Source organism: Hylobates moloch, unplaced genomic scaffold, assembly GCF_009828535.3.
Source record: "Hylobates moloch isolate HMO894 unplaced genomic scaffold, HMol_V3 SCAFFOLD_8, whole genome shotgun sequence".
Lineage (NCBI taxonomy): Eukaryota > Metazoa > Chordata > Mammalia > Primates > Hylobatidae > Hylobates > Hylobates moloch.
In genome coordinates this window covers 4,315,122-4,331,405 of record NW_026652283.1, presented here as the reverse complement: position 1 = coordinate 4,331,405, position 16,284 = coordinate 4,315,122, and the positions used below count along the sequence as shown (strand labels likewise).

Genomic DNA, 16,284 nt, shown 5'->3' with positions numbered 1-16,284 from the left:
CCAAAAGAATGCTTGCCTAATGGGAATTAGGTAATGATGAGATAGAAATGTCTTAGCTTTTCCCTCTTTTATGTTTGCCCATCTCTTCATTAATTGGCTCTGATCTTACAGGTACTGTGTTGGGGCGGTAGGACCATCATCTAAAAGTTTTTTCCTTCTTCATTCCCATCATCCAAATGCTCAGTATTATAATGGTATTACTTTTCCTCTTTCCTTCCTCCCTCCGTTTCTTTTTCTTTTTCACTTTAAAAATGCTTTGAGGCCGGGCGCGGTGGCTCACGCCTGTAATCCCAGCACTTTGGGAGGCCGAGATGGGCGGATCACGAGGTCAGGAGATCAAGACCATCCTGGCTAACATGGTGAAACCCCGTCTCTATTAAAAATACAAAAAAAAAAAAAAATTAGCTGGGCAAGGTGGCGGGTGCCTGTAGTCCCAGCTACGCGGGAGGCTGAGGCAGGAGAATGGCGTGAACCCCGGGGGGCGGAGCCTGCAGTGAGCCGAGATCGCGCCACTGCACTCCAGCCTGGGTGAAAGAGCGAGACTCCTTCTCCAAAAAAAAAAAAAAAAATGCTTTGAAACCTCTATTTCCAGGATAACGGTTGACTGGACACTCTGAAGGGACCTCCTACTAAAGATCTAAATGGTGTCTGTGTGTGTGTGTGTGTGTGTTTCTGTGTGTGTGTGTGTTTGTGTGTGTGTCTGTGTGTGTGTGTGTGTGTGTGTGTGTGTATGTGTGTGTGCTGCATTGCTTGGCCCACAGAACATATAAAAAAATCTCCAACGGACAAAGTAAAGCAACCCCAAAGCCCTGAGCTGAACTGTGAATACCGATATGAAAAAAATGAAGGCGGTGGACTATCAGGATACACTGGTGGGGCTGGGAGAGAAGGCCTGCTGGAGGGGACGGCAAGCGGGAGGACTACACACAACATTCCTGGGAGCAAGGGCTCCTGTAAGGAGACTTAATGCAGCCTCAGGCCCAGGGTAAAATAAAATGCAAATCCTCTTCAGAGCAAATCATTCTCAAAAGAGGCTAACAGGTTTTCCACTAATTTAGAACAAATAATTGTTTAGCCAAAGATTCAACACACAAGAAAATAATCTATCATAAACCAAAGCCACCCATCAAGACTTCAGACATTGAAATCAGCAAATATGGACTTTACAATAACTATGAATAAAACATAAAGACAGAATCACAAAAATAAGCAATTAACAGTAAGCATCAAAAATAAATAGTTTTCTAAAATAACCAAATAGATCTTTCAATAATAAAAATCAGGATTGCTGGGGGCTGGGGGGCCCCTCAATGGATAAACACAGATTCAGACGAAAGGAGGTTTAATGAACTCAAAGACGGGCAGAAGATACTACCCAGTACACAGCACAGGTACAAGGAGATAGAACATAGCTCAGATATATTAGAGTTCTAAAGGAAAGAATGAGAATTCCTAACGATGCATTGTCTTAGTTGCTGTAACAAAGTACTAGAGACTGGGTGGCTTATTAACAACAGATATTTATTTCTCACAGTTCTGGAGGCTGGAAGTTTGAGATGAGGGTACCATTGTGGTTGGGTTCTGGTGAGGGCCTCTCCACGTTACAGGCTGCTGACTTCTCCTTCAGTGCTCCCATGGCACAAAGAGGAAAGAGCTCTCTGGTGTCTCTTGTATAAATTCCATTCATGAGGGCTGCACCCTCGTGACCTAATAACTGCCCATCCCACATCCTAATGTCATCATATTGGGAGTTATGATTTCAACATGTAACTTTTGGGAAGAAAAACATTCAGTCTATAACACGCATCTAATTGGAACTCTAAAAGAATAGAAAAAAAAATGGCCGGGCGTGGTGGCTCACGCCTGCAATCCCAGCACTTTGGGAGGCCAAGGGGTAGTGAATTACTCGAGGTCAGGAGTTCAAAGTCAGCCTGGCCAACATGGCAAAATCCTGTCTCTACTAAAAATAAAAAATTAGCTGGGCATGGTGGAACATGCCTGTAGTCCCAGTTACTGGAAGGCTGAGGCAGGAGAATTGCTTGAGCCCAGGAGGCGGAGGTTGCAGTGAGCCAAGATCACGCCACTGCACTCCAGCCTGGGCAACAAGAGTGAAACTCCATCTCAAAAAATTAAAAGAATAGAAAAAATGAGGGAGAGGAATATGAAAAGAAAATAGCTAAGAATTTCACAGAATAAGAAAACACATGTACATCAAGCAGGATAAATTTTAAAAAAAAATGCCTCCTAATATATTATGAGAAACTAAAGAATAATTGAAGAGTTTAAAGGAAGTTACAGAGAAAGACATATTTCCTACCATGGAACACCATTTAGCTGATAGGAACCTCTTACCAGGAAAAACGGAACCAAAAACTGCAGAATGCTATCTTCCAAGTGCTGAGAGAATCATCGGTTAGAAGTGTGTACTGACTGAAGCCACTATGTTTACCACCAGCTGCTCTACACACACTAGAGGACTTTTCAAAGAATGTACTTCAGGAATGGTCTGAGATGAAAACAAATGAGGAGCAGAGAAACTTGCAAATATATTCATAAATTTAAATGCCATCTAAACAAATGAAGATAATAATGTCTACCTCAAGCAATTAAAAAAAGACAGGACTAAGCTACTAGACAAGTTCTTTGTATTTTTTGGAAGAGGGGATATTAATATTCTACTTTATTAGGTATTGTCAGAGTGAATGTGTCCCCCCAAAATTCAAATGTTGACATCGTAACCCTCAATGTGATGGTATTAGGAGGCAGGCCTTTGGGAGGTGATTAGATCCTAGGGTGGAGCCCGAATGAACAGGATTAGTGTCCTTATAAGTGCTCTTGATCTATCTCTCTGCCACATGAGGATATTAACCAGAGGACAGCAGTCTGCAAACCAGGAATCAGGTCCTCCACAGACACTGGATCTGCTGGCACCCTGATCTTGGAATTCAGTCTCTAGAACTGTGTATTGTTCAAGCCACTGGGTCCATGATACTCTGTTACAGCAGCCCTGGCTAAGACAGGTATGAGGGTAAGAATTTTAAGATAACCATGTAAAGAATGGAAATGATACACCATTTCAAAGGTAGTGGGGAAAGTAAGAAAGTGTGGAACAGGCAAAAAACCAAGCACTTAAGAAATAAACGCAGGCAAGATAAAAAAAGAAAGACTAGAAAAAGAAGGGGAAAAAAACAAAGAAAAAAAATCGAAACACATCAGGGACCAGAATAAAGGCAAACAGTCACTACTGCCAGTCAAAAGACAGATTCTAGGCCAAGCGTGGTGGCTCACGCCTGTAATCCCAACACTTCGGGAGGCCAAGGCAGGTGGGTCACCTGAGGTCAGGAGTTGGAGATCTGCCTGGCTAACATGGTGAAACCCCATCTCTACTAAAAATACAAAAATTAGGCCAGGCGCGGTGGCTCACGCCTGCAATCCCAGCACTTTGGGAAGCCGAGGTGGGTGGATCACGAAGTCAGGGGTTCGAGACCAGCCTGACCAACATGGTAAAATCCCGTCTCTACTAAAAATACAAAAATTAGCCGAGCCTGGTAGTGCACACCTGTAATCCCAGCTACTCAGGAGGCTGAGACAGGAGAATCGCTTGAACCCCGGGAGGCAGAGGTTGCAGGAGCCGAGATCATGCCATTGCACTCCAGCCTGGGCAACAGAGTGAGACTCCATCTCAAAATAAATAAATAAATATAAAAATATGCCTGGGCAACAGAGTGAGACTCCATCTCAAAATAAATAAATAAATAAATAAATAATGAGCCAGGTGTGGTGCCGGGAACCTGTAGTCCCAGCTACTCGGGAGTCTCGGGCAGGAGAATCGCCTGAACCCGGGAGACAGAGGTTGCAGTGACCCGAGATCGCGCCATTGCACTCCACCCTGGGTGATAGAGCAAGACTCTGTCTCAAAAAAAAAAAAAAAAAAGACGAATTATATATATTTTCAAAAGAGCCAAAATTTAGCTACATACTGTTTATGAGATAACACTTAAACATAGGTACACACAAAGAGTAAAAGGAATGAGATGCAAAAATACATACCAGTGAAATTCCATCCCCCAAACAGCTCAAGTAGCTATATTACTATCAGAAAAGTAAGACTTTATGACAAAAGCCTCACTAAGGATTTGGGGACCACTATAAGAAAATCAATGATCCAATTTACCCAGAAGATGTAATCATTTAAACTTGTATAAGCCTAATAAAATAACCTCAATCCATACAAAAGCAGAACACAGAAAGCAAACATGGATAGAATTCCAAGTATTAAAGGGCAAACTGGCCACCGCAGCAGGAAATTAAAAATACTGCGCTCATAAATTGGTATTTAGGACATGCAGGGAAACTAGTGCATTTATAAAGCTAATGAAGTGTGTAAGATTTGAAAAACAAAATCAAGAAGGCTGATTATTTTATATATAACTCCAGTCCCAACAATGACGGATTATACATTTTTCTGAAGCATACAATGGAAGAATTATAAAAACTGACCATAATTAACACATTTCAAAGAAGTATCATCAAATAAACCATACTGACAGAACACAAAAGCATTTACAATGGAAGTCACTCAATGGGAATCTAAAATACTTGGTGCTGAATGCTTACCACATTACCACGTGTCAAAACTATGGGCATGCAAACAAAAACAGTACTTAGAAATATATAAGCCTTGAGGCCAGGCGCAGCAGCTCACGCCTGTAATCCCAGCACTTTGGGATGCTGAGGCGGGCATATCACCTGAGGTCAGGAGTTCAAGACCAGCTTGGCCAACACGGCGAAACCCCATCTCTACCAAAAATACAAAAATTAGCTGGGCATGGGGGCACGCGCCTGTAATCCCAGCTACTCAGGAGGCTGAGGCACGAGAAATTGCTTGAACCTGGGAGGCGGAGGTTGCAGTGAGCCGAGATTGCGCCACTGCACTCCAGGTTGGGCAGCACAGTGAGACCCTGACTCAAAAAAAAAAAAAAGAAAGAAAGAAATATATGAACCTTGAATGCTTATACACAAAAGGCTGTAACTTAAAGAACTAAAGCATCCAACTGACAAGGTCAGGAAAAGAACATAAAAACCTTCTTGACATTCCACTGTCAATGTCTTAGGAAGTAAGAGCAATGAGCAATACTAAAGGCCAGGTGGTAAGAGGCTTCCGTTCAAAGGATAACCTGGGTGGGGCAGGTTCCTTTGAGAATCAGACCAGTTAGTGTCCATAAAAGGGAGTCAGGCACATGGAATATGAAAATTAGTTTTTGTAAACCCCAGAAGTCCCTAACCAAAAAAATAAAACTAAATGCTTTTATAATCACAGTACAGAAATAGCATGTCTAGCCAAAAGTTCACCCAAGATATTCTTAAAAAGCCAGACTAGCTGGATCACAGGGCAAATAAAAGATCTGAGTCCAAATTAACAGAGAAAGGGAGAAAGAATCTCTTCAGAATAAAGTAACGACCACATGTGAAAATAGTTCTTTTTTTAAACCTTTATTACTACTAAAATTAAAATAACTATCTTAGCAGAAAAAAATACCATTAACACCAGTCAGTAAACTTCATGTTTCCAAATATAAAATAATTTCAAATCCAGACATTTATATTTTAAGACACCCAGACCCAATATAATTAATCAGCTGACAGAGCCACTTTGAAGCCATACATAAAGAATAACTTGGAGACCTGTACTTCACACCCAGTTCACTTGAGAGATTTATTCCTCCTGGTTACTAAGAGCCCTGATCATATTTCTGTGGTTATAATGCTTTGATTCTGTAATCCCAATTCACAATGGAGTGCTGCCCCCAGTCTACCCCACCCTACCAAATCTGCTTAACTCACACATCTTATTAACACCAGGGTGAGAGCTAAAATAACAATCGGATTATACCAACCTTGGATTATTTTCTCCTTGTTAAATCTTGTTTCTCCACTAAAATAGAAAGAGAAGGAGAACCTTATTAGCCAAATTATATTATTTTTGAGAGGAGGAAAAAAATGAGCAATCAAGTGTGGTGATACTCATAAAAATATCATATGAAACTTGTAACACACTTCATAATCCAACCTGTAAAAACAATTTATTCTAAACTAATATCTGCGATTGTCTTCTTTAATGAAGAGCTAAGAATTTCAAACTACTCCAAACTAAAACGTGTAGATCAGGAATCAATCTTAAGTGAACTGCAGGTGGAAAATCCTACTAAAAAATATAATGCAAATACCATTTTAGCCAAATAATTTTGTTAAAAGAAATATATTGATCAAAACTATTCTTACTGGCAGCAGGACCAAAAACTTTAAGAGTCAGTCTATTCACTGCTGGACTGAATGAGCAAGTTAAAGAGAATCTGAATGGAATGGGAGAGAAGTGCACAAACCTTCAGAACCCCCTGCCTTCTCTTAGTTCCTAGGTCTTCAGCAGTTATTTTTTGTAGTACTGACAGCTATCTCGCAGACCAACTGCACACTGAACTGAGGTTTGAGTACTACACTTTTAAAAACTAAAATACCAAAACAAATCAAAGCAATCTGAAGCAACCGGAAGGGTAAAAGAACCGGAAACTTTGTCACAAAATAACTGGGGTTACTGAGGCTGGAGGGGGAAAAGGGCCGGAAGTGCATGGGCAAGACCAGACAGACAGCAGGATAGGTTAACAATAAATGCAACTGTCAAATACATGAAAAGTAGAATCAAGGAGAATTCAGTTGAAATTTCTTTGAGCGCTAATTAAATGTTTGCTGACCCAACCTACCACTAGAATTGCTGGGCCATAAGGTATGCAAATACCCAGCTTTATTAAGTAATGCCAGTATCATAGCAAGTTACACTACCCTGTAGTGTGGTGTACCACCCTCAACAAGATTCAGTGATGGAAGGTTTCTTCAATTTGTACCAACCCGGTACCTGAACAATTCATCTCACTTTAATTTTAATTTGCATTTCCTTGATTTCCATGGAAAATGATCGATCCATTGTTTTTAAGTGAAGCACTAGTTTATAATAATTAAAATGTCACATAGGATTGATTTACTCAGATCTAGAAAAAAAATCTACCAGACCTGGAAGTCAGAATCACAAACTCAGGCCTCGGCCTGGAATCTTGCCGCATGTTTACAAAATCAGCTGTATGCCAACCTCTGCCAAGACACAGATTGCTGGATTTGGCCAATATGAATGTTCTTTAAGACCCAACACAAGACCGGTTCTTTTAGGTAGTCTCCCTCCCCAGAACCATTCCCCATCTACCTACTCTATTTAATACCCACACTCTATGCTCCCATGGTCCCCTGGCACTACCAACATAAGTTTTCATTTGTGTGCTAATTGACTTTTTAGCTCTGTGTCTATCCTGGCTTCAGTTCCTTAAAGGCACAAGCAGGGATTGCATACCCTCAACATGCCCAGGGCCTGGAGAAAATCCTGGGAAATGACAGAACTTCAGTGAATGTACTTTTACCTAGGGAGGGTCATCTGGAAATACCTATCAAAATGACAAATCTGTTTACCCTTTTATCCAATAACCCAATTACTGGGAATAACTGAATTCACTCATATTTAAAAGATCATTTGCGGCCAGACGTGGTGGCTCATGCTTGTAATCCCAGCACATTGGGAGGCCGAGGTGGGTGGATCACGATGTCAGGAGTTCAAGCCCAGCATGGCCAAGATGATGAAACCCCATCTCTACTAAAAATACAAAATTTAGCCAGGCGTGGTGGCGGGCGCCTGTAATCCCAGCTACTCGGGAGACTGAGGCACGAGAATTGTTTAAACCTGGCAGGCAGAGGTTGCAGTGAGCTGCAATCACACCACTGCACTCCAGTATGGGTGACAGAGCAAGACCCTGTCTCACCAAAAAAAAAAGATCATTAGCTACAGTATTATTTCTAGTAGCAACAGATTATAAACAACCCAAATGTCCATAACAGGGAAACTCATTCCTTAACTATGGCCAGAATAACCATTATTTATATTAACAAATAAACAGTGACATATCTACCTAATGGAATCCTACGTAAATGTGTCCTTTAAAGAGAGACATTATATGCAAAGATATGGAATGCTCACCAAGATATATGATTAAGTAGAAAAAGCAAGGTATAGAATAATATGAAAAGAAAGCTACCTTTTTAGAAAGGAGGGAAATAAACATCTGGATCTGCACAAAGAAACAATGGAAGGATAAACATGAAACTAATAAACATGGTCACCTATTGGTTGGGGGGAGAATAGGAAGACTAGGGAGAATTGTTTTGATTTCTAAATATGTAGATGTATTAGCTTAAAAAATAAATGCAAGATAAAGAAATAAAATTACACAGAACTGGCCAGGCACGGTGGCTCACGCCTGTACTCCCAGCACTTTGGGAGGCCGAGGTGGGCAGATCCCGAGGTCAGGAGTTCGAGACCAGCCTGGCCAATAAGGTGAAACTCCATCTCTGCTAAAAATACAAAAATTAGCCAGGCATGGTGTTGAGTGCCTGTAGTCCCAGCTACTTGGGAGGCTGAGGCAGAAGAATCACTTGAACCCGGGAGATGGAGGTTGCAGTGAGCCAAGATCATGCCACTGCACTTCAGCCTGGGCAACAGAGCAAAAAAAAAAAAAAAAAAAAAAAAATACACAGAACTATTTATACCTTGGTAAAAAACCAACAGCACTGATTTGCCATTATCATTGTTGTTAATATTAATAAAAGATTTCCTAGGCCACATGCAGTGGCTCACGCCTGTAATCTCAGCACTTTGGGAGGCCAAGGAGGGCAGATCACCTGAGGTCAGGAGTTCGAGACCATCCTGGCCAACATGGTAGAACCCTGTGTCTACTAAAAATACAAAAATTAGCCAGGCGTGGTGGCAGGTGCCTGTAATCCCAGCTACTCAGGAGGCTGAGGCAGGAGAATCACTTGAACCCAGGAGGCGGAGGTTGCAGTGAGCCAAGATCATGCCATTACACTCCAGCTTGGGCGACAAAAACAAGACCTCGTCTCAAAAAAGAAAGATTTCCTACACTCCAAAATTCATTCAGAATCTTATAAAATGGGCATGAAAGAGGATATTAACCTCTACCATTCAGATGGATAAAGCAGAAGCATTCAGGGCAAACATGGGGAACCTGTCATTTTTAATCTAGAAAATAGTTACCATGTATTGGATTCACTTCCTGTCTCAGCCTCAAAATCTTGCTGAGACCAAGAATAAAATATCTGTTATTTCAATATAAGCAACATCCTCAGCTGGGCGCAGTGGCTCATGCCTGTAATCCCAGCACTTTGGGAGGCCGAAGCGGGCGGATCATGAGGTCAGGAGTTTGAGACCAGCCTGGCCAATATGGTGAAACCCTGTCTCTACCAAAAACACAAAAATTATCTGGGCATGGTGGCACGTGCCTGTAGTCCCAGCCACTCGGGAAGCTGACACAGAAGAATTGCTTGAAACCAGGAGGCGGAGGCTGCAGTGAGCCGAGATCAGGCCCTCAAAAACAAAACAAAACAAGTAACATCCTCGCTAGACAGTGGCTTGTAGCCCTTAAATTAAACCTGGCCTAAACTGCCTCCATGCCTAGGGAGCTGTCACCTAACTTAATATGTACACAAACCACAACACAATTTGAGAGTATATTCCTGTAATAAAAACCAAGTCTCAGCCAACCATGGCAGCTGAGCTTTCAGCCAATTATGGGCTGCAAACTGCTCAGACATGTCCTATTAAGGCAAAGCGGAGCTGTAACCAATCAGGCTATTTCTGTATGTCACATCCTTTTTTTTTTTTTTTTTTTCTGAGATGGGGTCTCACTCTGCAGCCCAGGCTGGAGTGCAGTGGTGTGATCTCGGCTCACTGCAATCTCCAACTCCAGGATTCAAGCAATTCTCCTGCCTCGGCCTCCCAAACAGCTGGGATTACAGGCAAGCGCCACCACGCCCAGCTAATTTTTGTATGTTTAGTAGAGACACGGTTTCACCATGTTGGCCAGGCTGGTCTTGAACTCCTGACCTAAGGTGATCCTCCTGCCTCAGCCTCCCAAAGTGCTGGGATTATAGGTGTGAGCCACCGCGCCTGGCCACGTTACTTCCTTTCTCTGTCTATAAATACTGCCTGCCTATGTCGCTGGGTTGAGCACCCTGAAGCTTTACTGGTTCAGGTGCTGCCTGATTTATGAATCATTTCTTTGCTCAAATAAACTAAGTCTAATTTGTCTAAAGTTTTTCTTTTTATATGTTGCTAATACAATTTCCAGCCAAAGCCAAAGAAGCACCCTCATTTTGAAATGAGGGGTGAGAAAAAATTTAATAATTTGCCAACCAAGAAAAGAAATCATGCAAAAGCCACCAAAAAACTCAGTATTTAGAATCACAGAAATTTGGCCGAGATGATTACTTTTTGTATACTTGCTGACGATTAACTCAGCATTTTTATTTAATCAAAGTAGATAACGAAAGATTCAAATTAAAGGTTTATACTGTCAAAATGTCATTTTATAAAAAATAGAATCCCAGAAATTTGATGGTCTCATAAAAGCACTGCCCCACCATCTAACGATTTTCAGTGAAAGCAGCATAACCACTGTGATATAATGAAGGATTCATTTAGCCATATATCAACAGAGGCTGCTGTAGACTCAATAGTATTATTAACAATCACAGCATTCAGTTTAGTTCTATTCGGCATTTTTGCGTTCAAATCACTTTATAAATATTAAAGAGTAGGAATCCAAAAATAGATTTTTTTCCAAAAGCTTTCATAAATATTTAGTTGTACAGCTTTTATCAGCTTTATTGAGAGGTTTATATAAATCTTTGAAGTAACTGTTTAATTAGTACGTTCGGGGAATGGGAAAGGAAAGTTGATGGCTAAAACAGTTTTACTATTAATCTATTTCCCTTAAGCAAGTCTGACTTGTGATAGCAGCAGAGAAGGTGAAGGGAGCTGAAAGGTCAGAGGGATATATTTTGAAGGAGTCAAGAATAACACCACTCATTTTCAAAATCTGCAGTGTGGTCCATTTCCAAAACAGAAACCTGACTCTGCAGGAATCCAAGTGCTTCTGCCAAGATGTTAAGTCTTAGGATCAGCCATTTATAGGACCTACAAATATACATCATTCATTTTGCAGGTTATCTCACAGTTCTTAAAAGACATTGTATCTTGTTAGCCTGGATTTATACTCTGCAGCATTTCTTCAAAAATCATATACAAAGCTCAATTTCCCTTAATTCCATTTAAGGAATTCAAATTCAACACAAATTCAGCGTGCTACACAGGAGGGATAAATCATGGGAAAGTTGTTCTTTTTTTTTTTTTGAGACGGAGTCTCGCTCTGTCGCCCAGGCTGGAGTGCAGTGGCGCGATCTCGGCTCACTGCAAGCTCCGCCTCCCGGGTTCACGCCATTCTCCTGCCTCAGCCTCTCCGAGTAGCTGGGACTACAGGCGCCCGCCACCACGCCCAGCTAATTTTTTATATTTTTAGTAGAGACGGGGTTTCACCGTGGTCTCGATCTCCTGACCTCGTGATCCGCCCGCCTCGGCCTCCCAAAGTGCTGGGATTACAAGCGTGAGCCACCGCGCCCGGCCAAGTTGTTCTTTAGTGTAAATGAAAATGTAAACCCTCACCTCATATCACGAATACAGCTTAGTCCTAATTCCTTTACTTTGACCAGGCGGTCTTGAATCCGGCCTCAGGTGATCCACCGCCTGGGCCTCCAAATCGTGGTTACAGGACTTTGGGTGTTTTTGATTTTACCTTTATACTTTTATAAAGCATTAAAATTTTATAAAAGTATTAGCTTTATAAAAGTACTAAATTACAGATGACCTAATAGTATTTTGCTTGCTTTATTAATATACAGAACAATTATTAGCCTTACACAAAAAGTAACTGCCAATAGAAGTACAGTAACAAAAACAAATCAGTTTTGCTATCATAACTTTACTAATTCGGCCAGGTGGGGTGGCTCACGCCTGTAATCCCAACACTTTGGAAGGCCAAGGTAGGCGGATCACCTGAGGTCGGGAGTTCGAGACCAGTCTGACCAACAGGGAGAAACACCATCTCTACTAAAAGTACAAAAGTAGCCAGGCGTGGTGGCACATGCCTGTAATCCCAGCTACTCCGGAGGCTGAGGCAGGAGAATAGCTTGAACCCGGGAGGCGGAGGTTGTGGCGAGCCGAGATCATGCCATTGCACTCCAACCTGGGTAACAAGAGTGAAACTCCGTCTCAAAAAAAAAAAAGAAAGCAAAAACAAAAAACCTTTACTAATTCATTTTTAAATCATTAAAAGTAAATTAAATTTAGTTTGCCAAAAAATCTTAAAGCTTTAAGAGCTGCCTAAAAATGGAAGTGAACTTCTCTGAGGATCCGACAAGATGGCCGAGGTAGAGCAGAAGAAGCGGACCTTCCGCAAACTCACCTACTGCGACACAGACTCGGACCAGCTACTGGACATGTCCTGCGAGCAGCTAACGCAGCTGTACAGTGCGTGCCAACGGCGGCAACTAAACCCGGGCCTGCGGCGGAAACAGCACTCGCCGCTGAAGCGCCTGCGCAAGGCCAAGAAGGAGGCACCGCCCATGGAGAAGCCGGAAGTGATGAAGACGCACCTGCGGGACATGATCATCCTGCCCAAGATGGTGGGCAGCATGGTGGGCGTCTACAACGGCAAGGTGGAGATCAGGCCGGAGATGATCGGCCACTACCTGGGCGAGTTCTCCATCACCTACAAGCCGGTGAAGCACTGCCGGCCCGGCATCGGGGCCACCCACTCCTCCCGCTTCATCCCCCTCAAGTAGTGGCTCAGCTAATAAAGGCACACATATCTCCAAAAAAAAAAAAAAAGAAGTTAAATGGATGGTTTCGCCGGGGACTCACTGCAAACACCTACAACATTTCAAGGAACCAGACCCTTCAATAGTGCTGGATAGGTGATGGTAATGCCAACATACACGTGTTGGAGTTTTCAACAATGCTGTGCCGTAAGCTCATGAGAAGTTATAGTCTGACAATGATGATAGACTTGAATTCTGGAATCTTGGGCATTCTGTTCCAGAAATGATACACACTGGTACTTTCATTTCAAAGTATGAAGAAAGATAAACCACATTCAGGAACAGCACAAGATTCCTAACAGGTTCTGTTGAACTTAAATTGCTTTAAAGATTTTTTTGCATTATCTGAAGAGGTAAGTCCAATAAAATTATCTAACTCTTCAAAAAGTCATTACATTTAACTATGGTGATAATGAGTCAAATTTAAAAATCACTTCTTTTCCTGAAAGGATCACCAGGTTTTGGTTTTGAGAACTCTGAAGGCAAGAAGAGGGATGATCCAGACCGGAAAGCATTGAACCAGCCCTCTCACTCCATCTTCCTACACATAAAACAGAACAAAATAAACTATTGTCATAACTCCACACAATTATATTAAGAGACTAAAAAGTAGCCTCAAAAATGGCTGGTGATGTTCAAGTAATCTACAAATGCCAGGTTTTAACACATTAAGTAGGAAACAAAAGACGGTGAGTGGTTAAGTTGCTTTGGTTAAACTCCTACTTCCTCAACTTGCCATGTGACTTTAAGCAAGTTACAAGGCATCTCTGTCTCAGCTGCCTCACGTGAAAAATGAGGATATCAGTCCTTAACTCACTAAATTGTCAGATTTTAATTACAACAGTGCCTGGCAAATAATCATTTATTAAGACATTTTTTAAATGATTCCTATGAGGGCCTCCGGAATCAAACCCTTTTTAAGCAGCAGAAAGGGAATAAAATCCATATTTATATGACTATTGTCTATTAAGAATCTAAATAGGAATCATCTTACTTTTTAGGGGTTGCCTTACCCCAAATATTCTATAACTTCTGAGTTTTCTTTTTTTTTCTTTTTTTTTTTTTTTCGAGACAGGGTCTCACTGTGTCGCCTAGGCTGGGGTGCAGTGGCCCAATCACAGTCACTACAGCCCTGACTTCCCAGGCTCATGTGATCCAAGTGATCTTCCTGCCTCAGCCTCCCTATTAGCTAGGTTCACAGGCATGCACCACCACACCCAGCTTTTTTTTTTTTTTTGTAGAGGAGGTTTCACCATGTTGCCCAGGCTAGTCTTTAACTCCTTTGCTCAAGGGATTCACCCACTTCCGCCTCCCAACGTGCTAGGATTACAGGGGTGAATCACCTTGATGGTCTGAGTTTCAATTATAAATATGACACTGGGCTGGCTGGGTCAGGCGTCTAGAAAGTGCACTAACATTGGAAGAAAGGGTGATCAGGCCTCTAGCTCCTGTTCTGCTACCAATTAGCTGTGTGACCTTTAGTAAGTTAAGAACTCTCCCAAGGCATTCTATACAACTGAGAGGGGTGGGAGAAGAGATAGTGAGGAACTAGATTTCTAAGGTAGCCATTAAAATCCTGCTAATCCTAAACGGACAATTTTAGAGGATTCTTAAGATTATCTTTCTTATAAAGGAAGCACAGGCCAGAAAAGATAGCTGTTAAAGTCAATTGACAAAGTTAAATCACATTAACGTCCTTTGCGAGCTCCATGAATGCAGAAATGGTATGTTATTTATCTGTATGATCCAGTCTACTGGCACATAGTACCTACTCAAAATGCTGGTGTGCTAAGCTATACGTTCGTATTTGGGAATCAACTGCACTTTTATTGGAGCTTTCTTTATAGAAGTTATTTCTCAGATATATTTCTTCCCCTGTTGCATCATACACTTTACCTGTCCCCCATTTAATTCTCGCATTAAAATAGTGAGATAAGCACTATCATTTGCATAGCAGGAAATTTAAGTCCAGACTACTTGGCTCTTAGCTGGAGAACAGATTCCAACCGAGGTCTACCTTGCCTGAAAAATCTGTGCTCTTAGCAGGGCGCGGTGGCTCATGTCTGTAATCCCAACACTTTGCGAGGCCGAGGTGGTCGGATCACTTAAGGTCAGGAGTTCCAGACCTGCCTGGCCAAAATGGCGAAACCCCATCTCTACTAAAAATACAAAAATTAGCCGGGCGTGGTGGCGCATGCCTGTAATCCCAGCTACTCAGGAGGCTGAGGCAGGAGAATCGCTTGAACCCCGGAGGCGGGAGGTTGCAGTGAGCAGAGATAGCGCCACTGCACTCCAGCCTGGGTGACAGAGCGAGGCTCCATCTCACAAAAAAAAAAAAGAAAAATCTGTGCCCTGATTTTCACCTCCCGTTAACATTTGGCAAATGCATGTTGATAAGAAAAGATAAGAGACATAAAGACCTATCAGCATTCAGCTTCGTGTAATGTTATGATAATAAAAACATTTATTTGGGATGATACGGTCTGCTGAGATCAGAGCTGTGATCCTCTTCTCTCCCAGAACTGTAACCTCTGGGGAAAAGAAAGAAGTCTCATATATGTGCCTGGGGGGCTGACTGCCTGGGGAAACGAGGGGGAACCTCGGAAACGGAGAGGATAGCGGAAGGCAGCCGGCATCAAAAACATCAGCCAAGGACGAGCAATTCTGCAAACTCTTTGCAATCTGCTGGGGAGCAAAAGCGGTACCCAGACAAGTCTATGGACATGTCTGGCACCGTTTCTGGTGCAGCCACCAAGTGCCTACGAACCCCGATCCCTTGCCCCTCCGGGCCTCGCTTTATCTGAAACACGGGACGAAGCTATCTAAGACCTGCCGTCGTCCCTCGGGGCTGCTGGGGTGACAGGAGGGGCGACACGAGACGGCCCTAGGGCAAGCGCCCCGGAAAAAGCGCTTCCAAGCCAGTCCCCCGGGGCTGGAGCGAGCAGGGGAGAGGGTGGTAGACCCGTTTTCCCTTCACCCGCTCCAACACACTCAAGGAAGAGAGAGAGAAAGGCATCCTGCCACAGCCATACTCACTGCCGGACAACAGTCAGAGCGAAGCGAGCCATGTTCCCGGAGCCGCGTCCCGTCAGCGGCCCCGCGCCGCGCTGCCCCTGCACTGCGGGCCACCTCCCCCACACCACTTCCGCCAAGCAGCCGGCCGGCTCCGCCGCCATAGGCCGAGGCGGCCTCGCACGTCATCCCCGAAGGCCACTCAGGGCCGGGCGAGGCCGACGGGGCGGGGGAGATGCGGGAGCCACGGAAGCCCCGCCCAGGGCTGCGGCGCTTGCGCCCCTGCGCGCCGGCCTGTGATTGGCGCGCGGCAGGTGCGGGAGGCCCCGCCCGCGGAGTCCGCGGTAGGATTCCCTCCCTCGGTAGCCGGCAACCTGCGTTCGGGGCAGATAAGGAAGCTGGCGCACTGATTTGTGGTTGATCCGATGGAGGCTGGAATGCAGC

The 16,284-nt window shown here is 43.3% G+C and overlaps 2 protein-coding genes across 2 annotated transcripts in view; one reads left to right on the top strand and one right to left on the bottom strand.

Moving 5' to 3' along the window:
• TIGAR (TP53 induced glycolysis regulatory phosphatase) overlaps positions 1–15,993 on the bottom strand; it is a 33,334-nt gene extending 17,341 nt beyond the window's left edge. The window contains exons 1-2 of the mRNA XM_032159342.2: positions 15,865–15,993; positions 5,898–5,935 (exon numbers count right to left, since the gene is read on the bottom strand). Coding sequence (XP_032015233.1) covers positions 5,898–5,935; positions 15,865–15,896 — 70 coding nt within the window. The 5' untranslated portion in view covers positions 15,897–15,993. The remainder of the gene's footprint in view (positions 1–5,897; positions 5,936–15,864) is intronic.
• Positions 12,370–12,792, top strand: LOC116472552 (small ribosomal subunit protein uS19-like). Its single transcript, XM_032758093.1, has one exon. It carries the CDS (start codon positions 12,370–12,372, stop codon positions 12,790–12,792), a length of 423 nt encoding a protein of 140 aa, XP_032613984.1.
• Positions 15,994–16,284: the final 291 nt, after the last annotated feature.